Raw genomic sequence first — 25,021 nt, 5'->3', positions numbered from 1 at the left:
GAGGGGGGTGCGGCGGCCGCAGCGGCGGGGGCGGGGCCAGCCTCACCCGGAATGGAAATAAACGGCGGCCGCTCCCGCATCCGGGTACTCGGCGGGTCGCGGCGGGCGCGGTGGTGGCGCAGGTGAGGAGGCGGCGGCCGAGCGTCCGGTCTCCGACCTGGGCCTCACCGGCGCCGTCTGGCGCCCCTGTCCCCGGCACGACCCCGACGCATCCCCCGCCCGGGGCGGGGCGCGGCCACAGCGGCGGGCCGCGGGCGGTGGGCGGCGAGCGCGGAGGCTGGCCGGGGCTTGGGGACGCGCCGACGGTTCGCGCGGCCCCAGGTCTGCGCTGGGCTGGGCCCGGGTGGTGGGGTATTTATATGGAGTTGTTCTGGGGGGGGACAGAAGAAGATAGGTATGCCCTAAAGTAAATCTCGTTAGCCGGACAAAAAGCTTGAATCTTAGCACTGCTATCCCGTATATGTCATTTGGGATTCATATTTGCAGTCAAAGCTAGATTTTCTTTGCTATTTAATGAGAAAATATGGTTGATTCTGCATTTCTCTGATCAACTGGTTCTGCATTTCTCATCTCCTTCCCTTACTCTTATTTTTTAATACAAGAATCTTTTATTACTTCGCTTAAGAGGAAATACAATGTATTTTGACTATATGTGTGTATATATGTATATTTGAAAAGCTCTGGGTAAAGGTCCCCATAGATCGATTCAGTACAGAAGTGAAAGTGAAAATTTTAAAGTAGTTTACAACGTTTCACTTTCAGTTTGGAGCAGTAATATTAATGAATTTCCGGGCTTCCTCCCTCCCGCCCCGTTTTATTGAGTAATAATTGACATACCTCACTGCTTTTTTGGCTGTAATGTGAAACATTGTATGGCATGCATAATGAAACTTTCAGTTCTCTAGTTAAAATTGAAAACTGGTTGATTAAACTTCTTTCTTTTGATTTCAAGTATGTATCCTCTTTTTATTCTGGTGTCTATAATTGAAATTTTTGTAAATTTCCAAACAGCAGATTAATCTTTTTTAAACATTAAGTCTCGTGCCTGTAGGCCCCCATCTGTTCTGTTGATTTGCTCAGTGGGTAGAGTGTGGGACACACAATGCGTTTGTGAAACCCTTTGGGCCTTTAGTCAGACCTTCCAAAGAGTCCCTCCATAAGCAGCCCATGAAATGATCATCCCTCCCCATTGATATTTTATCCAGAATTCATGAAGATTTATGAGTAGGGAACTATGTATAGTGGTTGTGTGAGTTATTTGTGTTTGAAAAGCTAAGTATTCATGCTTTTCTGTGTGAGCAGCAGTTTGTTAGTGCTTGAAGATCTAGGGTTCTCTCGTGGTTCACCTGGATGCACGGCAACCTCCTTCTTGACATGTTTGTTCCCTACTCCCTGTCCTAATGACCCTCTTTCTTACCCCCCAGACTGATATAAAATAGATTTGAATTTTCTTTTAAAATATTCATTTATGGAATACATTGAAGTTAACAAACTTGATTTAAAAATTAGGTGAACTGGGTTTTGAGGGTGTGGAATACTACAGGCCCTATATAGAAAAAGAGAAAGTTACTTATCAAGGTTATGTTAACCCTTATATATATTTTTTACTCTATAGAACGTGTCTTCATCATTCAGAAGCTAATTACCCTTTTACTTTTCTTACTCCTCTGATTCTTACTCCTTCTCTAGCAGCCTTCCCCACCCCTTCAAATTGCTATGCTAGTGAGAGATGAGTTAGACAATCCTTTGTTGCCAGGGGCTTCTTTGGGAGAGACTAGTTAAGTAACACAGGACAGACAAGCAGCAAAAGATTGCGGGACAAAATGCAAAGTCCAATGCTGTAGGCAGAAATCCCAGTGCTGGCTACGGCGCTGCCGAACTTTGTGACTTTGGCCAAGTCATTTTTACAAACCTGGGGCCTGGGTGTTTTCGGCTGTAAAATGATGATCCAACTAGTGTTAGATTTGAATAGTACATAGATCTGCTGTTTGCTTATTGCAAAATATATAAAATTTTTCTAGCAAAACTTTTTAATTTTAAAAATTCAGGTATAGAGAATGTTGATAGTTCACGGTTCCAGCTAGCTTTTATGTCTACCCTACCAAGGTGGCTGATCTTTGTGTTAAACTCACCAAAATACGAATACAAGAGAATTTATGTATCTATGTTGAATTGTTTATGAAAGTTAACAGCTTTAGGGACTCATCTTTCTCTCATTTGATCTTTTCTCTTAGATCAGAGAACAATAGTTTAAGAAATAGAGAAGTATAATAAACCTTGCTACATATTAGCAACTTTGAAATACATATTTTATGTAACGTATAATTTGTAACTGTATATAGTGTATTTTAGCGTGTGTATAGAATGTGTATATTTTAGAGAAGTTTAGAGCTAGTTAAAACCTAATCTAAAAGTAATTTAGAGGGGTGGCTGGGTGGCTCAGTTGGTTAAGCATCTGCCTTCAACTCAGGTCATGATCCCAGGGTCCTGGGATCAAGCCCCACGTTGGACTCCCTGTTCAGCAGAGAGTCTGCTTCTCCCTCTCCCTCTGCCTGCCACTCCCCCTGCGTGTGCGCACGCGCTCTCTCTCTGTCAAATAAATAAAATCTTTTAACAAAAAAATAAGATGAAAAGTAATTTAGATTAAACAGGAGAGGGAGGTGTGGAGGGGAGCTCTTCTTACCACATTGAACACATCAATGTGTTTGGTAAGTTATGAAATGCTTTGAAAGTAGTGTGGGGTATTGCTCATGTACTGTTTTGCTTTCAAGAATGGCGCAAAAGAAATATCTCCAAGCAAAATTGACCCAGTTCTTAAGAGAAGACAGAATTCAACTTTGGAAACCTCCATATACAGATGAAAATAAAGAAGGTGGTTTGGCATTGAAGGTATTTTCTTTTAAGACATAAATAAATAGCAGTGTTGTAAGTCTCCTTGGTAAATAAGATTCTGAAGTCCCCGGAAATTTCCAGGTTTAACCGTGTAAATTTTTGGCATAATCAAAAGTATTAGTGATAAGCAGGTACCCACTTTTTACTAGGAATTGACAAACTTATTTAATAAGACTTTATTCATATGAGAATGTTCTCTAATTTCCCAGGCACATACTATTTTTAATACCTTCACAGTGTTTACATAAAATTAGTAACTTGGGAACTGATTTTACCCTGCTGGGGCACAGTCCTGATGCCACTAAGAGCGTGTATTACATGTTCATGGGGAGCAGCTGGTTGGTTCTCTGTTCTCCTTGCTAGCGTGGTTTGCTATAAAACAATTGTTTCCTTCCTCCGGCTTTTTTTATACTATGGCTATCTGTTCATTTGTCCAAAATACATTTTTCTAATACTTACATGTCAATTTTTTATGGTGACATCAGAAATGGCATTACTTTACGTGAGTGAGATTTCTAGAAGTTGAAGTTTGCCTGCTTTTTCAAACAAAAACAGTAATTGTTTTTGACAGAACTCTTATTTTGGAATATAGCATGTACTTCTTTGCTTTCTCCGTCCAAGTATCCTGAGATAAATGATGGAGTGTTTATCAGGAACTAAAGATTGTCACAAGGGCATCATATTGTCCAGTGTGGTGACACAGTGATGTGCTTGGGAGGGAAGAGTTTTCCTTCCTGTCTTTCCCGTTCCTGACAGGCCTCACTTTTTATTTTTTGCAACCCATCTCGTGACCTTTTTTCTGAATTTGCTTGTTATAATCCCTTGGCTCCGAAGCTAGGTATGGCATAATAAGAAAGCTGTTTGGTCTTTGTCCCCAGTGCCTGACACGGAGCTCCTAAAACCCTTGGAATAGCCCCAGTGGTAAGGGTGATAGGAGCATCTTTTGTGCCAATGAGGCAACTCTTGGTAATACCTTCAGGATGGGGCTGGTGGCCAAAAAGACCAAACTTCAATTAGAAGATGAGACTTTCAGGGCGCCTGGGTGGCTCAGTCGGTTAAGCATCTGCCTTCGGCTCAGGTCACGATCTCAGAGTCCTGGGATGGAGCCCCGCATCGGGCTCCCTGCTCAGTGGGGAGTCTGCCTCTCCCTCTACCTTGCCCCTCCCCCCATTCATGCTGTCTCTCTCTCTCTCTCTCTCTCTCTCTCTCAAATAAGTAAATAGAATCTTTTAAAAAAGGAGAAAAAAGATTAGATTCTCAGCCTACTTTCCAACCTTGGGGAGAGGAGAGGGCTGGAGATTGAGTTAATCACCAGACGCCAGTGATGTAATCAATCATGCCTACATAATGGAACTCCCATAAAAGCCCTTAAATGATGGGTTTCAGGGAGCTTCCAGATTGGCAAACATACCCATGTGCTGAGAGGGCGGCACACCCCTACTCCTCAGGGACAGAAGCTCCTGCACTCATGACCCTTCCAGACCCCACGAATGTACCTCTTCACCTAGATACTCGTCTGTGTCCTTCGTAACAAACTATGATTGTAACTATAGCATTCTTCTGAGTTCTGCCGAGTCGTTCTAGCAAATTTTACAACCAGTACCAGTGATTCAGAATTTTCTGTTAAGAAAGTTATTTAAGTCAAACTTGACTTGTTCTCACAAGTTAGAAAAATGAGAGTGTTTTCTTTGTTTTTTTTCTTTCTGTCCCCTCCAGGAGAGTTGATGACTTCACTGTTCCTTAATTTATAATGTATTACAGTGACATAAGTCATGGCCCACCTTTCTTTTGCCACTAGAACAGTCCAGTTATTTTCGCATCTTCTGTTGGGTCTGTTTTCCTATTCTTTATTTGTTTTTATTTTTCCCTGGATCCTTTCTAGCCTCTGTACCTCTCTAGATGCCAAGCCCATCTGGATTTCCCTCTGATGGGCTGACCACCACTCCGCAGTTTTTTGCCTTAGAGTCCTCTATGCGCTGTTCTGTACTGTGCCCCTTTTTTGAGTTGGCACTACATTGATCTCTTTTCTGATTTTGCTTCACAGGACCTTGCTAAGAAGTACTCTGACAGACTAGAATGTTGTGAAAATGAAGTAGAAAAGATAATAGAAGAAATACGTTGCAAAGCAATCGAGCGTGGCACAGGAAATGAAAACTATAGAACAACAGGAATTGCTACGATTGAGGTCTTTTTACCTCCACGGCTAAGAAAAGTGAGTAATTTTCCCAATCAAGTACATGTAGCAATGCTTTGTTAACTTAGTGATAAATTATGATTTTTTTTTTTAAAGATTTTATTTATTTATTTATTTGAGAGAGAGAGAGAAACAGCATGAGAGGGGAGAGGGTCAGAGGGAGAAGCAGGCTCCCCGCCGAGCCGGGAGCCCGATGTGGGACTCGATCCCAGGACTCTGGGATCATGACCTGAGCCGAAAGCAGTCGCTTAACCAACTGAGCCACCCAGGCGCCCAATTATGATTTTTTTTTAAAGCTACAATCCAAAGTTAAGGTTCTTTTAAGTTACTTCAAATGCTGAGTGTTTATCAACTTCAAAGTTAATTTTATGGATTCTTAAACTGGAACATTTACAGGGTAGGTTTGTCCCTCTTAGGCCTTCCAAACTTCACAAAGCCATGTATCACATGCTTACCTTTTCTAGAGTTTGAATGAACATTTAGAAATAATGGGGAATTAAAAGAGTACTTCCGGCTTTCCCAAACGGTGCACAGTAGGACACATCAGGAAAGACGTCTCCTTTTTTCCTGTGCTGATGGAGGCTAAAGGGTGGTCAGCTGAATGCTCAAGCGGGGCCACCTTCTGTCAGGGCCATGTCCTCAGTAGTTCAAGTCCAGAAATGGTATTGGGGCAGGGAACCCAAAGGTCGCTGGCCTCTGAGGACTGATAGGTGTTAATCATTTTCAAAAGATATGAAAATATATATATGTGTGTCAGAGCTACCTCAGGACTCCGCAGTTTTACTCTAAGAGAAATGAAAACCACGTCCGTGCAGAAACTTGCTCATGAGTGTTTATAGCAGCTCTGTTGACAAAAGAGCTCTGTTTGGCCAAAAGGTGGAAATACCCCAAATGTCCGTCAGTGGGTGAGCAGATAAACGAATGCACTGTAGCCACACAGTGGACTATCATTCAGCCATGAAGAGGAACGAAGTGCTGACACGTCTTCAACATGGCGGAACCTCAGAAACATGAAAGAAGCCAGACACGAAGGCCACGTGTTGTATAGTTCCATTTGTATGAAATATCTAGAATGAGTAAATCCACTGAGACTAGATTAGTGGTTGCCTGGGGCTTGGGGGTTAAAAGGAGAGAATAGGGGGCACAAAATATGATATTTTTTGGAGAGGATGATGAAAATGTTCTGAAATTTGATCATGGTAATGGTTGTATAACTTTATAAATGTACTGGAAACCACTGACTCATATTTTAAACAGGTGAGCTTTATGAAATGTAAATTGTATCTCATTAAAGCTTTAAAAAATTTCTAGGAAAAATAAAGAGCTTTATGAGAAAAAGAAAATTACATATGAATCTACCTCAGGAGGCCCGTCCATGAGTTCAAAGGGTAGTATACCTGTGTAGGCCTCCTCTTTGCTAGGACCCAGCCCCTGGGAGCCCAGACCACCCGTCAGAAGGCTGGTTGGCGAGTGTGGGATCTGAGCAGATTTGCATGGTCTCCTAGGCTCTCCTAGTGATTCCAGTTCTTCCTCCTATGCCCAGCCAGTGGGGAATGAAGAGGTTCCAAGATGGCGTTTTGCCACTCCCCGCTCCGTGGGCTTGGTGCAAGGGAACGTGCCTTGTTCCCTGAGGGTGGCTGTGGTGCCGAGGTGGCGGGCGGGGCCCTTGTGTCTATAGGCCAGCTCCCTTGAATGAAGACGCGTCACAAATCCCTCTGAACATCTTGCTTCCCCCCGAGGCTGGAACCCGGCCTGGGGTGCACACTTCTGCCCCCTTGAGGGCTGCTAGGTCACGGGGTCAGCATGTGCCAGGTCACGTGCAGTAGCTTCTCTGCCAGGCATGCGTCACTTCAGTCCTTCACATTTTCTGATACCAGCCTTCCTGATTTTATAGACAGAGTAACAGCAGCAGAAAGTGTCACGCTGAAGTACATTTTCTTTCTTTTTTTAAAATTTTTAAATTTAAATTTGGTTTAGTTAACATAGAGTATATTATTAGTTTCAGGGGAAAAGGTCAGTGATTCATCAGTTGCATATAACACCCTGTGCTCATCACATTACGTGCCCTCCTTAATGCCCGTCACCCCATTATCTCATCCCCCCACCCACCTGCCCTCCAGCAACCCTCAGTTCGTTCCCTAGAGTTAAGAGTCTCTTATGGTTTGCCTCCCTCTCTGTTTTTATCTTATTGTATTTTTTTCTTCCTTTTCCCTATGACCTTCTGTTTTGTTTCTTAAATTCCACATGTGAGCGAAATCATATGGTTATTTGTCTTTTTCTGACTGACTGGTTTTGCCTAGCATGATACCCTCTAGTTCCTTCTGTGCAGTTGCTTTTGCCTTTTTTTAAATAGGACAGGAAAAACCTGTTGGAGACCCGACTGCACATCACTGGCAGAGAACTGAGGTCGAAGTAAGTATCTGTCTGCCCGGTGCCCCAGCTGCTCTCGGCCCTCCCACAGTGGCTCATGGGATCCTTTGCGACAATCCTGTTAGAGAGATAGGGCAGGTACTATTCTCCTCACTTAGTGGAAAGGAATATTGAGGCTTTGCGGTTACAGAACGTGATCAGGCGCACACTGGCAGTTCAGGGCAGAGTGAGAACTCAAGACTGGCACCATTTGCCTTCATTTCCTGGTATAACGAGACCAGCGGGAGCTCTGTGCCTGCCACTTAACAGGTACTTGATAACGTGCTTGAATCCATCAATGAGTGATATACGTAGCCTGATATTCATCAGATCATTAGCTTTGAATTTTATTTCTTAGTGCATTCATAACTTGCTGTGACATCCAGCAAAGTGTTTTAGCCAATTTCAGGCTGTTGGCCCATCTGTAAAAAGAAAAAATACCTGTCACGTACTAGTGACATTCTCACTTTTGAGAGCTGGTTGTTGGTTATGTCATCCACTTCTATATTTTTAAATGGTAAGTGTTTTGAGTACCTCCAGGGCTAGCCAGCCCTTGTTTCTGAAGCTGATTTTTCTCATTTTCTTTGGTCTACATCAGGGCTGTTAGGGATGGATTCAGGAAGCAACATTCATTCAACACAAATGAGTGGAAGATTGTTTGGAACAACCGTCTATTATGGCCTCCTTCAAGGAGACCGCAGAAAGTATAGAGAATGGGTTTTCTCCTGACATGCAGCCAGGGCCCTCCTCTTCAGATGGATATTCCGCACGAGTGGTCTCCATTTCATAAGGAAACAAGTAGTAAAGCAGATAGTTTAAAAAAGAACATTGTCTCGTACACAGTTTCAAATAACCATCTAGTAGGCTGGCTTTGTCGTAAGTGATGTTTGGGAGATAGTAAATTGAAATACTGGGCATTTCTGAGTGAAACGTTTAAAATAGCTGTCATGATTAAACTCTATTTAATGGATAATAATAAATTGATTACCTGCAGCCTCTACCGGTTTATTTTACAGAATTGCTGAAACCTTTGGATTTCAAGAAAATTATATCAAAATTGTCATAAACAAGAAACAGCTTCAACTAGGTATGTCGTGGCAAAGTGCAGATTTTCTGTCGAGTTGATGTAATGACTGCATCTTTTTTCTCACTGTTTTTCTATTTACAAATTTCTAGTGGTTTTACGGCATATATAATCTAAAACATTACTGTAGAGCTTATTAAAATAAAAACGTAAAGTAGAAAACAACCCTTCTAATCAGTATTTATTGTCTGTTCTGTGCTAGTGGGAAGAAAAGACGCTCATTACATGTCTGAGGAAATGTTATAGAACAGAAGTGTAGGTGTATTCAGAGTGAAACGGGGGTTCCAGTAAGTTCTCTCCAAGGCAGAAGCGCTAAAGCTGAGTGAGGGCAGTGGGGCGTGTTCCGATTGAGAGAACCTCATATCGGAGCCCCCTGATGTCAGTTTGAGCAATTGAAAAAGATCCAGTACAGCCGAGTATAGAAAGTGAGGGGAGGGTAGTCCTTTTTAAGGATGGAGGGCCCCGCAGAGGCCACAGTGAAAAGGTTATGGCAGTGGTTCTCAACCAGGGGCGATTTTGCCACCCAGGGGACATTTGGCAATGTGTGGAGACATTTTTGGTTATTATGACTTGGTTGTGGGGTGGGGATGGAGGCTTGTGCTCCTGTCACTCAGTGAGTCAGGACCAGGGATGCTGCTGAACCATCACACAGGGCACAGAACAGCTCCCACGACAAAGATTCCCTTGGCCCACAATGTCAGTAGTGCTGCTGTGTAGAAAACCTGGGCCCTGTGAACTCGTGCAGTGCTAGAATGTTTCTCCTAAGAGAGGCTGGAAGCCACAGATGCTGGGGGGTGACACGATACATTGGGGTTTTAAACATCCCTTTGGGTGCAGTAGGGGAATGGACTTGAAGGATGCATGGACGGACTTGGGAGACCAGTTAGCTGTTGCAGCCACTCAGGCAGGCACTACACTTGGTTTCCAGTAGGTTCTTAGGGCTTAGAGAGTCAGGTTCACATCCTAGCTTGGTGGAACAGAGCCTGCACGCGGCCCCAGCCTGCCTTCTCCGTGAGCCGTTCCCCATCGTCTTTCACATGACATAGATACCTTTTCATTGTCTTCTCATCTCTGTGACACTTCTGTTTGTGATATTCTTCACTGGGCAGAAGTCCTGGATTTTGTTGTTATCAGATCTGTCAATTTCCATCTTATCATTTGTGTTAAATAATCTTTCCCCTGGGGCGCCTGGGTGGCTCAGTTGTTAAGCGTCTGCCTTCAGCTCAGGTCATGATCCCAGGGTCCTGGGATGGAGCCCCACATCGGGCTCCCTGCTCAGCGGGAAGCCTGCTTCTCCCTCTCCCACTCCCCCTGCTTGTGTTCCCTCTCTCGCTGTCTCTCTCTCTCTGTCAAAAAATAAATAAATCTTAAAAAAAAAAAAAAATCTTTCCCCAAGCCCAGGGACACACAGATAGTCTTAAGGTCTTCAGTCTGTCCAGAGGCCCCCTTTGTATATATAAAAGCTAAGGATTCAGCTTTATTCTTCTGATATCCCCTACTAAACTTGCCCTTTCCACACTGATACTTGGTGCCCCCTTTATTAGAACTCTATTTCTGCACTTCCCATTCTTTCCATTTACCTGTGGGTTTATTCCTGGACCAGAACCCCAGAAGTTTTTTTTTCTTGGGGTATAATGGACATATAACATTATATTAGTTTCGGGTGTACAACGTAATGATTCAGTGTTTGTATATATTGTGGAGTGAGCACAATAATGTCAACTCACATAGTTAAACGTTTTTTTTTTCTTGTGATGAGAACTTTTAAGATCTACTCTCAGCAATGTTGGAATATACAATACAGCAATACAGTATTATTAACTCTAGTCACATGCTGTATGTTACGTTCCAGGATGGACTTATTTGTAACTGGAAGTTTCTACCTTTTGACCACCTTCACCTATAGAGTTTGTTTATGACTGTGGTTTTGTTGTAGTTTTAAAATCCAGTAAGATGAGTCCTGTTCTTGGCTCTTCTTTATCAAGGTGACTTGGCCATTGGTGTATCTGTATTTTTCTACATAAATGTTAGAATGTTTGTCAAGTTCCTCAAAAAAAAAAAAAATCTAACGGAGTTTTCCAGAAAAATATTCAAATTTATATATTTATAGTTCATAATATTTCATTATTTTAAAATCTATATGCATCTATGTTTATTCTTCATTTTGGTGGCTGTTTATTTGCATCTTTGAGTTAATTTTTGATAGGTTTGTGTATTTGATTAATTTTTCATAGAACCAGCTGTTGATTTGGTGAATATGCTTTCATTCTGTTTCACTGATGTCTGACACTATTTTTATTAACATTTTATGTGTAAGGTCCTGGGTGTAAGGGCCTTTTTAACTCAGGACCACAGAGTTAAAAAGAACCCAAGAGGTTTGCCTCGAACCGCCACAGTGAATTACCTCTCGCAGGGCCCCGCTGCACTGTGGCTTCTCATCTCTTGCTGTGAACTGGGTTTATTATTTCTCCGGTTAGAGGGTACGAATATTCACTGGCCAATTTTACCTTCTGTTTAACAGTAACAGAATTATACAGCCAGACGTCATGTGTTCTCACTGAGCATGTGGCGTGGTGGCTCGAGAGTACTGACTTGGGTTTAAGAGTTCCATTTAACAGAATGGACTGTGACCAGTACATTTATGGCTCTTTCCATGATAAGCATTTCTGATTTTTACAGGGAAAACCCTTGAAGAACAAGGAGTGACGCACAATGTGAAAGCTATGGTGCTTGAACTAAAACAGTCTGAAGAGGATGTGAGGAAACACTTCCAGGTTGAAGAAGAAGAGCAAAATGAGGCCGAACTAAAAGAAAAAAGAATTCAGAGGACCAAGAGAGGCCTGGAGATACTGGCGGAGAGAGGTACACAGAGCTCTGGGCTCTTTATTTCCCTCTGGCTGTAAAGGGACGCTGGCGGGGCGGGGCGCACAGTTCTTACGGACTGTCTTCCCCACAGTCTAATACTCATAATGTCCCATCTCTGCTTTCTAGTGTTGAATTAATGGAGTTCCTTTCGGTTTTGTTGCAGCTGAGATGGTGGTGGATCCAGAAACCACACCATATTTAGACATAGCTAACCAGACAGGCAGATCGATCAGAATTCCTCCTTCAGAAAGAAAGGTAGGTACTATAGAAATTTATGGCTGGCGCGTTGATTTGCTGTCAGAACAGAAGTGGTTTTCTAGCTATTTGATCTTGCACTGTCATAAAGGATTAGAAACAGTTTTCCGTGGGAGCTTCTAAACAGGATGGAAGCCTGGGATGGCCCCTGCATCCAGCGGACTCAGCCTGTGACTTTCAGTGCAGTAGCACAGAACGGCTCGATGGCATGTCCTGCAGTAGTGACCGAGCATTCCCACGTGACGTGATGCCCTGCCCTCCGCACAGGTGGCTCCCCGTGGCAGTGCTGGTTTTGGTGTGGCTTTTTGTTTTTTTTGTTTTTACCAGAGGGCCATGCCCTCTAAGGAATGGATCAGAATAGGGAGCTGGGGGTGGGGAGTGGGGCATGCAATTCGGGAAAAGTCTGACAGGTGATTCTGCCATCTCTCCCCTGCCTTCCCGTTTCCCCGTTTGCTAATTTGGAATAGGCAGGAGGTAGTTTTTTCTTTGAACCCATCCCAGGGGGTCTTCACAGCAGCATTCTACAGCTGGGACCCTGAGATTCGTATCTGAGCTGGAGTCCAGTAGCTTCCGATAATGAAGAGCTGTAATGACTATGGGTCAAGTCAATTTTAATTTTTCTGTCTTTAAAGGACAAGTATGAGTAGGCTTCACTATATGACTTACGTTGTTTAAAATGAAGGATTAAAGTTAAGTTTTAATAAGAGAACTTGGTAGCTATCAGTGGATTGATGTTTGTTTGTTTTTAAAATGTTGGTAATCATTTGCCCACAACATATTAAATAATAATATCCAGGGGCGCCCGGCTGGCTCAGTTGGTGGAGCATGCAACTCTTGATCTCGGGGTTGTAAGTTTGAGCCTCATGTTGGGTGTAGAGATTAATTTAAAAAATCTTAAAAAAAAAAAATGATATCCAGACTTTTTGGAAAACCATTACAAGACTGAATTATATAAAAATTCAAATTTAAATATTAATGAACTTAAAAACATTTTCGGATTGCCCTTTTTTTTAAAGTAAGCTCTGTGCCCAGCATGGGACTTGAACTCACAGCCCCAAGATCAAGAATAGCATTCTCTACTGACTGAGCCAGCCAGGCACCCATGGATTGCCTTTAAAAAATTGTTTTAGGAATACTAGAGTTGACAGATACTTCAGAAAAAAACTTGATTAAAACTAGAAAGTGAGAGGCGCCTGGGTGCCTCAGTCAGTTAAACGTCTGCCTTAGGCTCAGGTCATGATCCCAGGACCCTAGGATCGAGCCCCGTGTCCATGTCCGGCTCAGTGGGGAGTCTGCTTCTCCCTCTCCCTCTGACTCTCCCCCCTGCACTCTCTCTCAAATATTTATTAAAAACAAAAAAAAACAAAAAAAAAAAACTAGAAATGAATGGGTTTTTTTTGTTTGTTGTTTTTAAGATAGAGCATGAGCAGGGGGCGGGGCAGAGAGGGGGGTAAAGAGAATCCCAAGCAGGCTCTAGCGTGGAGCCCGACGCGGGGCTCGATTTCACAATCCTGAGATCATGACCTGAGCTGAAACCAAGAGTCAGATGCTTAACCAACTGGAGCCACCCAGGCACCCCATGAATGCTTTTTTTCAAAGAGATACAAGCGTTACTAGCTACTTTTTTATTTATTCAGTTTTACTGATACTAGAAATAGATCTAAATCAGCAGATACTAAAATAAACTGACGGAATAAATAAACGGACAAGTGCTAGTTATGACCCTGTCGGCCACATTAAATTGAGTGCTTGATCTCAGCATTGAAATGAAATGAAACTTTGATTATATTTTTCTTAATTTTGGCTTTTGGATTGAGTTGTAATCTTGGCTTTTTTTTAAATCTTTATTTGATTTCTTTAGACTTGATATGCTTTTAATATAATTTGTTTTATTATAGTTTAAAGTGATGTTTTTTTTTAAATCCATATTTTTTTCTAGGCCCTTATGTTAGCTATGGGATATCATGAGAAGGGCAGAGCTTTCCTGAAAAGAAAAGAATATGGAATAGCCTTGCCATGTCTGTTGGATGCTGACAAATATTTCTGGTAGGCACTTTTGTACTTGGTGAATACCAGTTTTAAGGAAGATAGTCCAGATTATACACAGCACCGTCTTTCCCCCTGTACACTTCAAACTTGAGGTTTTCACCCAAGACAGTGGTTAATGTGAAGGGAGTAGTTGTGATGTAGACCAGTTTGTGAATTATTTCATCCCTTCAGATTTCTAATCTCCCTTCACATTAACCTGTAAAGAATTTTATAAACACGGACAGCCCGCACGTAGGAGGTCTGTCTGCTTTTTGTGCCGTGTCGTCGGCCTGCACTATGGTCATGCGTCTCCATCATTTTCCCCGGGTGGTTTTGGTGTGGATGTTGATGACCATTCCCCACATCCATTGTTTCATTAGGGGCTGCAAAACAGTGATCCCTTATTTTTCCTTCTGCATTTATTGCTGGGATTCCTCCGAAAAGAAGTATTTTTCCTCATCGGCTATTTGGTTACAATGAGGTACAGTTTGTATAGAAAGAATAAAATACTTGGTTCTTTCTTCTTATTTTCTTGTTTTCAGAATAAATGAGGTGCTTCCCTAGAATTCTCCAAAGAGGGTATCACCAGTGAGGTTTTCTTTCCTTTTTTTTTTAAAGTATCGATATGAACTCAGATTTTAACACATTTGATGTGTTTCAAGCCTCGGTGCTTAAGCTGACCTTCTGTGGCCAACCGGTGGGTCCTGCCCTGCACCCTTTTGACCTGATCCCAGTGGTGTCTGGTGTCCAAAGGTGTTCCAGACTCCTCCTGCGTGTTTCCTGCCCCAGACCAGGGATCAGCGGTTTCCCAGGGGCTCCTGATTCCTCTTGATGGGAAGTGGTGCTGAGAGACAACAGTCCTGGCAGGGGAAACATTTGAAAAGTAGCCTTGATATTTAAAGATGGTGAAAAGTTAACAACTTTAGGGTATTTTCTTTTCCATTTTGATGAATTCCCAAGATACACTGTACACTTGAAGAGGATAAACACAAATGTTTATAGTTTGCCAACCATATTAGCAGCAGGCACCCTTGGGTTTTAAGTGAACAGATCCCAATTTAAACTAACTTAAGCAAAAAAGGGGATATTTGGCGAGAAGGGGGCAAATCTGAAAGTAAGCGGAACAAGGCTTGGTTCCTCTTGGGTTTTCTTACTCTGCTTCTTTGTCTCCGCTACTGCGCTGTCTTCATTCTCGTTGGCTGTACGTGGTGCAGGCTCAGAGGTCCTTCAGACGCAGATGCATTTTTCATTTCCTTCCGTAATTGTTTGTAATTTTTATGGAAAATTTCAAACATATATAAAAATAAAGATTAGTGTAGTGAATTCCTATGTATTTCTTTTTTTTTTTTTTTAAGCTTTTATTTATTTGACAGAGCGAGCACACAAGCAGGGGTGCGGCAGGCAGAGGGAGAGGGAGGAGCAGAGAGCCCGGTGCTGGGCTCAATCCTAGGACCCTGAGATCATGACCTGAGCAGACACTTAACTGAGCCACCCAGGTGCCCTCCTATGCACTTCTAATCCAGCTTCAGCAGTTCCTGAGACATTGATTTTGATTTGTCTCTGTGAACCTTTCTCAGTCTTTTTATCCCAGACAAATCCTTGAAATAATTTTCAGGTCTCCAGGAACCCCTGAATAAAAATAATTGTATCTTCAGTTCACAGTACATTAACATGTTCAGTAAGTAGTAGATATAATAACCCAATAATAGTCAGTGTCTCCGTAGAGAATGACATTTTTTTTCCTGAAGCTCTCCTTATTCAGGCTGACTTATTAGCATAATTTTAGTGTGAGTTTTTCCTCTCAGTAAAGGAGATCAGCTCTAGCGCAGGTCAGGGATGTGGGTGGAAGAGACTTCAGTTCTGTTTCCTTTCCCACCTCCAAGTAGGCTGAAAGTTCTGACAGAACTTTGTTCTACGTCTTGGGGAATGGTATGTAGTATGACCAAGTGTAGTTTTCTTTCCCTGTTTACAACAGAAAGTGGGAATTCTGCTTTGGCCAAGATGGACTAACAGGGACTAGATGTACCCTCTCACCTGCAACAACGGAAAATGTGGGCAAAGTGTATGAACACTTCAGTTTTCTGGCAGGTTAGGACAGTGATTCCTAAGGTGGGGAAACACACTAGGGGAGCCCTGTGATTGTTTCTGCTTCCTGCCTAGAGAGTCTCTAGACTGCACTGCAGGCACGAGAAAGCCAGGGGGGGCCTCCTGGTCTCCCTGGAGTTGGAGAAATGGAGCTAGGAATCCAGGGGGGCCAAAGTGCAAGAGGGGAGAGCAGCCTGAGGGAGGAGGTCCGAGAGCTTCAGAAGGTCTCCTTGGAGTATTCTGTTGAGTAGCGATCCACACATGCCTGTGAGGAAACCACCCCAGGCAGGGGAGAACACCACCGGAGAGGAGCAGAGAACAATCTTCAGAGTTCAGAAGGCCAAAAATAATTTGTGCTCCCACCAGCCACAGCAAACTTTTTGATCACGGGGCATCACAGAGAGAATTCAGAAGGGTGTTACCTCAGCAGGAGGGCAAGATTATCTCTAAAGGCTGCTGTGGTCCCACCTGACAAAGCTTAAAAGCAAGCCTTAAAAGGATCACCCTGTTTTTAAGTCACTTAACTGCATCCCAGACAAAGCTCAGTAATATCACAATACAGAAGTATCCAGTCACCAACTAAATATTAACAGTCATTCAAAGAAGCAAGAAATTCAACCCATAATAAAGAGAAAAATCTAGTCAATGCAAACAGACCCAGGAGTGACACGGAAGATAGAATTCATCGGCTAGGACATTGAAACAGTTACTGTAACCGAATTCTGTACGTTCTGGAAGGTAGAGGAAGGTTGGAGCATGTTAAGTAGACATGGAACGTCCACCAAAGAGCCCTACTGGAATTGCAGAGATGAGTAACACAGTGTCTGAGGCGAAGGGCACTGGGTGGGATTCAGTGCAGATTGGACACCACAGAAGAAAAGATGGGTATGTCCGAAGATGGGGCAATAGAAATGGTCCAACAGGAAACTGAAAAGACAAAAATAAAAAAAATGGACACAATATCCAGAGATTGTAAAGCAGTTTCAGATGACCTGATATGTGGATAATTGTAGTCCCTGAAGAAGGAGGCAGCTGGGCCCCCCCACAAAAATCTTAAGGAATAGTAGCCAAAATTTTTCCCAGTTTGATGAAAATTGTAAACCCCCAGATGAAAGAACCATAATGAGTCCCAAGTACAAGAAATAGGAAAAACACCACACTGAGGCGCACTGTAATCCAATTCCTTCAAGCCAGTGATTGAAAGTGACTTCTTAGTCAACCTTCCCTGAAAAAAAAAAATGGAGATACGTAAGCTTAGCTTGCCTTTCTTGAAATTGGTATCTTTATTTTATGTAAAAATTTAAAACTCGTAAGGCAAATAGAATACATTTCTGTTAATTAACTGACTTCAGCCCAAGTGGGATTTAATTTTTCTAAAGCTAGGCTCAGTAGGCTTAATTTAAATAAATGTTGCTCATTTATTTTATTATTTTTATTTTAATTAATGTTTTTAACAAGAAAACTTACTGACCCTTGAGTGTGAGGACTACTAAAACCATAAGCCAAGGCAGTATTAATAAAAATATACTCTAAGATACAATTTTATACAAGGCCTTAACATTTTGTTTTTTTCTGAGTGACACGATCAGGTTCAAATACAGGCCTAATAGTTTCAAAATTATTAACTATAAATGTTGATTTTGTGATCCCTTTTATAGGGCTCTACCTGAATAGAAAGTGTTTTTGAAACTAAAAGAATGACATGTCCTGCGCCAGTCTGAGACCTGTGCTTGCTTTTATGCTGCACAGTAGTCCCTTCTGGACTGAGCTTGCACACGTGATTCTGTTTTTACCTGAAATGAGGCAGTTTCTGTCCTTGCTCTTCATGCATATTAAACACAGATGAGCCCACGCGCACAGGTAGGGCATTGAAAACTGTGACAGAATGTCCCCTGCTTTCTCAGCGACGGCAGGATCATCTGTCACAGAAACAGGAGTCTAGAATGTAAGATCAGACCACAGTCCACAGAGTTTTTCCTCCTCAAAGGCAAGTTCTCAGGCTGAGCAGGCAGTTCAGAGACACCGCCCCCCGCCCAGCACGGACCTGTGTGTGTGCACGTGTATGAAATGTAGTGGGCACCTTACACAGCCTTCACCAAGGGTCGAAGCAGTGGGAGAAAGATACAGCAAGTGACTGAAAAGCCTGCTCGGGTGTATTTCTCCCGCATCCCAGTAGACTCCCACTCAGGAGACTCCTGCTTCACAGTGTAAATGACAGCATCACATTCCTTTGGTTTTTCTTTGTTTCTTCCAAGCGGATTTTGATAGGCAAGGTGGGAAGCTTGAGGGCATGTAGGTTTTGCAGTTTTAAAGAAGAGTGGTCTTATCTTTAATAGAATACCCAGGAAAACAAACAGGCAAGACCTTTTAAATTTGTTCCGAATGTTTTCCTTTTTTGTTGACAAAGTTCTGACTTGAGGTCTAGGTGTGCATTATGAATTTCTAAAAATCACATTTTAAAAGCAGAATAAATAAGCTTGATGTCCATCTTTGCCAACATTCCACTGTCTTGTCTTCCCCCCCTTCTCTGGAGCTGGGGATAGCTAGAGAGTAGCATTTAGCCTGCACCTGGGTCCCCAGCTCAGCTAAGCATTTAGACCTGGCATTTTCTGGATTGTTTTTCCTCCCAGCTTGACTGTGATTGGACATGAATGCCTTGTTTTCATCAGTTGAGGCATTCACAGTAAGTAGTGAAGGGGGTGGGGGTGGTCTTTAAAGCATTGGTTCTCAACTTTGGCTGTACTTTAGAATCACCCAGGGAGATTTTCAAAATACAATATCCAGGCCCTATCTCCAGAGGTTTCTGTTATAATTAGGTGTAGAGGGGGTCTCAGCACCAGTGTGACCCAAAAAGAAAAAAAATTCCTCACTTCCAGGTGATTCTGATTTGCAGTTAGGGCTGGAAACCTTTGCTTTAAGCCGTGGTCTCATGTTTGCTGACCTCATGTTTTCTGACACAGTGATGCCAATTTCCACTTCCTGCTGAACCTCGTTCCCAGGGTAGCAAGGGTGTGTTTGTGCCCCCCCCCGGGGGGTGTGGTATTAAACTGTTATTCCTGAGCCCTAACTGCTTTTTTCCCATTGGGAGGATTCTGATTATAAATAGATCTCCCTTTGTAAACATTGGGGTCTGTGCTGTGGAATAGTCAGTCTTTGGGAATACAGCAGAACCTGGGAAGCACTTCCAGTAATCCACAGAAAGGTTTCTAATGCTCCCTCTCTGTGATGTCGTTTCCTCCGGCTCCGCAGTGCGTGCTGCAGGGAGCTGCTGGACACGGTGGATAACTACGCAGTGCTCCAGCTGGATATAGTGTGGTGCTACTTCCGCTTGGAACAGCTGGAGTGCCTGGACGATGCAGAAAAAAAATTAAACTTGGCTCAGAAATGCTTTAAGAATTGTTACGGAGAAAACCATCAGAGACTGGTCCACATAAAAGTATGTTACTGTAATTTGTTTTATGTATTATTGAGCCCATTTCTACCACTTGAGTTTATTCCTGTTAAAAAATTTAGACTGCTGCCAAAAGGTGATTTGATAGTAGTGTGCACGGTGCTCTTTCTAAGCTCTCCTCGAAGGGGATTGTGAAATGTGTTACAAGTTGGGCTGTTAACTTTGGTCTGTGCAGTGCTTAGCTGGAGGAACACAGTTTTCCAGCCCTAGAACCCCGTCGATGATCACCCCGACCAAGAGAGCTGGTCTTACGGAAGATTTAAATGCAGAAAAAATAGGCCTTTTGAATGGTAACAGTTACACGAGAGTCACAGCTCGAGCTGTGTCATCAGAATTCTGCTTGGAAATTTCAGGGCAGCATAAAACATCCCTGGTTTGGGTTTTTGTATACTTCCTTTCTGACCAGAAGGACCACTGTCCTGGGTGCCTGGACACAGGTGTTCTGGCACCATTTCTTCCTTGTGGGACGGGGGGTGTCCTTGTCCTCTAGGATCTCTACTTTTGCCCTCAGCAGTAAGGGAAGATCTAAACATTGTAGGGATGCCCCCGTAGAGATGAAGGGAATTACAAGTGTGAATGTTATAGATCTGTAATTAGAAATAAGACAGTTTTATCCTTTTTCCCCCCACCAATAATTTTAGGGGAACTGTGGGAAAGAGAAGGTATTGTTTTTAAGACTTTACTTGCTTCAAGGTATCCGAAATTATCACAGTGGAAATGGCGAGGAGGCTCGTGACTATCTCAACAAGGTAAGAAAACGAATACTCCAAAGTTGTAGCCATTTTTTTCATCCCCAAACATTCAGTGTTTCATCAAGTCAGTGGTTTGTGACTAGTGAGGAACATGCATCTGTCCCCCGTGCCCTCTGCCTCACACACGCCAGAACCATACTTGCATTTGTTAGGGTGCAGGTGAGGTGCTGTAATGAGGAAACCTCAAAAAGACAGTGACTTGGCTTGGCTGCCAGTTTCCATGTCTCATCTAGCAGCGGAGAGGTGAGCTGCTCGGCTACCTGTGTGTGGCAGCCAGTCCTCTTCCAGCCAGCAGAGGGGGCAAGAGAGAGTCCCAGGCCGCCTCTGGGAGGACCAGAAGCTGGGGCTGTCAGTCCTGCTACAGGCCACTGGGCTACACTTAACCACCTCGCTACACCCAGTTGCAGGAGATGGTGAGGAATGCCGTGTGCACAGCTCAAATTCAGGGGATTTGATTACAAAAACGGAACAGGTGGTGGATGCCAGCCCCTCCCATAATACTCAGCCTGTTTCCTTCTGTTACGTTATGATACATCATGTGGGCAGAGTGGTGTCTGTATTCTTTTTGAGCTAGCTGATAATAAGCAGAGTTCAGAGTTTTTCTCTAAAAATCTGACACACCGTAATTCACATTGGGTACAAGCTTATTTTTTTCGGGTTTTAGCTTTGTTTATTAAGCTTTAATGTTGAAGTTACATGATTCTTGTATTTTTTTTCTTGTCTGTAGGCACTTCAACTCTTTAAAGAGCTATATATTGATCCATCAAAAGTTCACAATCTGTTGCAGTTGGGGTTTACTGCCCAGGAGGCCCGGCTTGGCCTGAGGGCATGTGACGGGAACGTGGACCACGCGGCGGCCCACATTACCAGCCGCAGAGAGGTACCTTAACATGCTCTCGGCGACACTGGGTCTCGGCCTTTGCGTAGATGTGAAACTTGAGGCAATAGTAAGCCTATTTCCAAAATGCTATAGCTCTTGGGTATGAAAGAAGAGAAAAATAGTGTTCTGTGGTAGTTATGATCACAAGGAGCTCCTTATACTTCAGATTGGAAAGAAACAGGAGAAATTTGTCTTTTTAATTGCATTAATTTTCAGGCAGTGCAGTTTCCTTCATTTTCTTTCCTGCCGTGGTGGCCATAGCTCATAAGTACATTATCCAAGTAGCCTGTCTGTGCATGTCTCTCTCTCTCCACCGTGGTAGATTTCTGGAAACCATTTTAAAGGGGGCTTTGTTTTCCCATGGAGCCATTGTGACAGTTTGGGACGGCATTCTCAGCTAGAAACATGAGTCAAGTCACAGGAACAATTAACATTATGAAAGCAGAGGTACAAAACTGCAGTCATTTGAAACAATTACAAATAAGTAGATTAAAAAAAACTTCACAGATTTTGGAGTTGGAGGGCCTGTTACCGTATCTAATGTTGCTATGCTTACAGTACAAGAGGTGAGGTCGAGAGAGAGTTAATGATGAGGTACTGAGAAGTGGAGCCGCTGTGTTCTCCGAGAAGTCGGTACCGATTTTCTCACAAGCCCTTTCTAGCCGTAAACTCCAGTCATGGAAGTCTCCCCCGCCGCCTCCGCTGCATGGCGCAGTGCGCTACCCCAACCTCCGCCCCGTTGGCTTTATTTGTCCAGTTTCTAGTGTAGAGGGAAACATCAGAAAAAGTACTTTCCTCCCGTGTCTCTACATGATTAAAAGGAGGGCGGCCTAGACATCCGTACTTAGAGGAACAGTACTTCGAGGCTCCGACTTTGTGTCAGATCTGGGTGGGATGAAACCTGAGCCCGGTGTCTGCCGGCCAGCAGCACCGTTCTGTGTGTGTGAATGTTCCGCACGTTTCTTTCGGACTATAAATGGAAGAGCTGAAATCGGAAGCAGAGGGTGGGGCAGGAGAAAAGCAGCGTATGCGGCGGGTAGGTGCGAATCCAAGTCGAAGTACGAGTGGTACGGAATCACTTCGCTGGCCTATGTGGTTGTGTAGTGGGCAGGACAAGGGCAGTGTGGGGACGTTGGGGGCCAGGGCGTTGGGATCCTGAAATCAAGAGTTGGACACTTAACTGACTGAACCACCCAGGCGCCCCCAAAATCCGTTTTTTTGAATGACATTTGTTTTTAAAACAAATTCTTAACTCTCCTGATTGGGGTTGGGATGGGAGAGAAGAGGCTAGAACCCTCTGTAGCCCTTCTCAGGCTCTTGCAGCAACAGAAGGCACTTCTGAGACTCAGGGTCAAGAACTGTGGGATTAGATGATCTTTGTCTCCTGACATTGAGCATTCTGGAGGTTTTAAACAGTCTCATAGGGCCTAGGAGGCACCTGGAGTGGGGTGGGTAGATCTGCAGCTTTGGTATCACCCAGGACACTGCCCCCCATCACCCATCCAGACTCCACATTTTAACAAGATCCCCAGGAATTAACCAGGGGCCAAGAAGGCCTCCCAGCCATGCAGGAAGCTCCTCTACCCCCTCCCTAGAAGAGGGTCTGTCCACTTCTCTGGCCTGGCAGCGATGAGCTCCTGGTTCTGAGTAGCCTGTTCTGGTGCTGGGTGGTGGTCACCAAGAGGCGCGCTCCTCCTGCCGTGGACCTCTAAGAGGTCTCCAGCTCCCACTGGCCTGCCCTAGGAGCAGCGCCGGACCCCCTACCCTTGCAGCCCTCATACTGTTGATTGGCCAGAGAGAGGTTCATCCCCCTTCTTTTGTTTTTCACTTTGCCTGGCAACCCCAAGAATCCTACAGACCAGAGATTGAGCAGGCTTCTTACAGAATCTCAATCCCCAGCTCTGTGACTTTGTTTTTTTCCTAAAGGAATTGGCCCAAATAAGGAAAGAGGAAAAAGAGAAGAAAAGACGCCGGCTGGAGAACATCAACTCTTTGAAAGGAATGGGCTACTCTGCTCACGCGGCCAAGCAGGCCCTGCATCAGGCCAGTGGGAACCTGGATGAAGCCCTGAAGGTAGCGCCCCCCTACCCCCGGCCTGCCCTGAGCACCCCTGCTTGTGGGCCAAGGGGCCCCTCCTTCACTTACACTCCTCTCCAGTGTCCTCCCGTGGTGCGTGGAGCCCCACTGCCAGGGCCTTTCTCCTCAGTCCCGGTTTAGGTCTAAGGGTCAGTCTCTCGTTCTCAGAGCCAGAATGGCGGAGCCCACGGGGCAGAACTCTGTAAGGTTTCCGTTTGCAACACCAAGAGTTTAGCAGTGATGTGGAGGAAGAGAATAGTGATGAAAGTTTTAGTATAGTTTTCTTTTAATCAAAATGTTTTGTTTGAATATCGTTTTATTTATTGATTCAGTCAGTACATGCCTGTCAGTACGTAGAGCCCACAGGGTACTGGGGGGACAGAACAGAGTGGAGGGAAGGCCGCCGCGTGGGAGCACGGCACGTGGGGGGCAGGGGGGCAGCTGAGTTGTGGAGGCAGGCAAGCGGGGTGCCTCTCCGAGCAGACACAGGGCAGCGTGGGGGTGGAGGCGCAAGGGAGCGGGCGCCCTGGGGAGCTGCCGGGGCTGTGCTTGCTGGGGCCAGGGGCCGGGTGGGCAGGGGTCCCCTTGTTTGCCCTGCCGAGGAGTTCATACTGGAGCCTGCCCTGCGTTTGCCTTTTATTCTCAAGACCTCCTGTCCATTTCTCAGAAGTTTCCACAAGTAAATGTTTATGTTTATATGTTTACACATACAGACACACACACACATATATAAATATATAATTTATAAATGGATATGAGTACCTAGTTTGGCTTCTTGTGTTGGAACAATATAAAGGCAGGAAGTTCTGCCCCGCGTTGGGGGACTGATGAGGCCCCACCATAGTCTGACTACACGAGTCGCACCGTGACACATGCCACCAGTCTAGAAGTAGGTAAAGGGACATTTCCCAGAGGGTTTGTGAGGCTAAGAGAAGGTATCCTGTGATACGAAATCAAGGGTCAAAAAAGCTCTGCTTTCCTTGACATTTTCAATCTAGCTCATGACACTCTCCAAAGAGAAATGACACGGGTCAGCCCTGCAGGGCCTGAGAAGCTTTTGTTTATCGCCCTGCAGGACCTGTCGCCCTGGAGGCTGAGCTCTGACACAAGGGCTCTTTTCTTGGTTTCTTTCCACCCGCTCACTCTCGCTCACTCTCGTCCCTTCCTGCTTCCTCAGAAGGGATCTTTTGTCCGGCTCATCTTGCTCCTCCTTCAGACCTCAACTCCGATGTTCCCTTTGCGGGAAGCCTTCTTTGACACCAGCATCCCCACCCCGCCCCTGGGCTCGGGCCCCTTTTCTCTGCTTCCTTCACATCCTTTGCCTGGTGCCGCCCAGCGCCCCACCCTGTCTGCTGGTGTGTCCTTGGCTCTGTCTGCCGAGCACCGAGTAGGTGAGCAGGTGTGAGTGAGCAGTAAATTCCTGTGTGTTTTTAGATTCTTCTCAGTAATCCTCAGATGTGGTGGTTAAATGATTCGGATCCTGAAACCAACAACCATCAAGAAGGTCCTTCCCAGGAAAACATTGACCAGGTAAGTGAGGGTGTGTTTGCATCCCCCCCCCCCCCGTACAGCTTGTGTGTGTGTGGGGGGGGGGGGGCCTGGGCGACAAGGCTGGCGGCAGGACAGGGCTGCAGGCTGACCCTGGCCCACGTAGGCGGCCAGCCAAGCCCGCGGCCTGCGGTCAGTGGAAGGCGAGCAGGAGGTCTTTCCTTCGAGAGTAGGAAATAGGAGAGCAACTGCAAGTTCCCTCTGTGGGCTTTTCTCCTCTCTCATGCCGCGGTACTTTACCCACCGGCCGTGGCGCCTCTGTCCACGTCTCCCTCCCCCGTCGGCGCACCGAGCCTGTTGTGACTGCCTTGCTATAGGCCCTAGTCTCCAGGAGGAGCACGTCGTGTCGGCCCACGAGCCTGTTGCCTTTCTGAGAGGCCCGGGCACAGGCATGTTGGGCTCAGTCTTCCTCGATCCTTCCCAGGCGGCGCCGGGCACGCGCTGTGCGCTCAAGAGCAGTGTGACAGGAGGCTGGTGCCGTGCACGCCAGCGGTTAGACACG

At 44.7% G+C, this 25,021-nt stretch overlaps 1 protein-coding gene across 2 annotated transcripts in view; it reads left to right on the top strand.

The window, feature by feature from the left end:
• The first annotated feature begins 26 nt into the window (after positions 1-26).
• The window catches only part of NUB1 (negative regulator of ubiquitin like proteins 1), a 27,296-nt gene continuing 2,301 nt past the window's right edge, over positions 27-25,021 (top strand). Inside the window, exons 1-13 of one of the 2 annotated variants that reach the window (XM_032394376.1) lie at positions 27-122; positions 2,772-2,889; positions 4,937-5,104; positions 7,440-7,498; positions 8,512-8,582; positions 11,259-11,441; positions 11,608-11,699; positions 13,639-13,745; positions 19,062-19,248; positions 19,905-20,012; positions 20,743-20,895; positions 22,822-22,968; positions 24,406-24,501. In XM_032394376.1, the coding sequence (XP_032250267.1) occupies positions 52-122; positions 2,772-2,889; positions 4,937-5,104; positions 7,440-7,498; positions 8,512-8,582; positions 11,259-11,441; positions 11,608-11,699; positions 13,639-13,745; positions 19,062-19,248; positions 19,905-20,012; positions 20,743-20,895; positions 22,822-22,968; positions 24,406-24,501 (1,560 nt within the window). In that variant the 5' untranslated portion in view covers positions 27-51. Of the gene's footprint in view, positions 123-273; positions 322-2,771; positions 2,890-4,936; positions 5,105-7,439; positions 7,499-8,511; positions 8,583-11,258; positions 11,442-11,607; positions 11,700-13,638; positions 13,746-19,061; positions 19,249-19,904; positions 20,013-20,742; positions 20,896-22,821; positions 22,969-24,405; positions 24,502-25,021 lie in introns of those variants that run through there. The other variant, XM_032394377.1, reaches the window with a different exon arrangement.

This window comes from Phoca vitulina, unplaced genomic scaffold (assembly GCF_004348235.1).
Source record: "Phoca vitulina isolate PV1807 unplaced genomic scaffold, GSC_HSeal_1.0 scaffold80, whole genome shotgun sequence".
NCBI classification, from domain to species: domain Eukaryota; kingdom Metazoa; phylum Chordata; class Mammalia; order Carnivora; family Phocidae; genus Phoca; species Phoca vitulina.
Note: the sequence above shows the minus strand (reverse complement) of the source record. Positions and strands in the feature narration are given on the sequence as shown.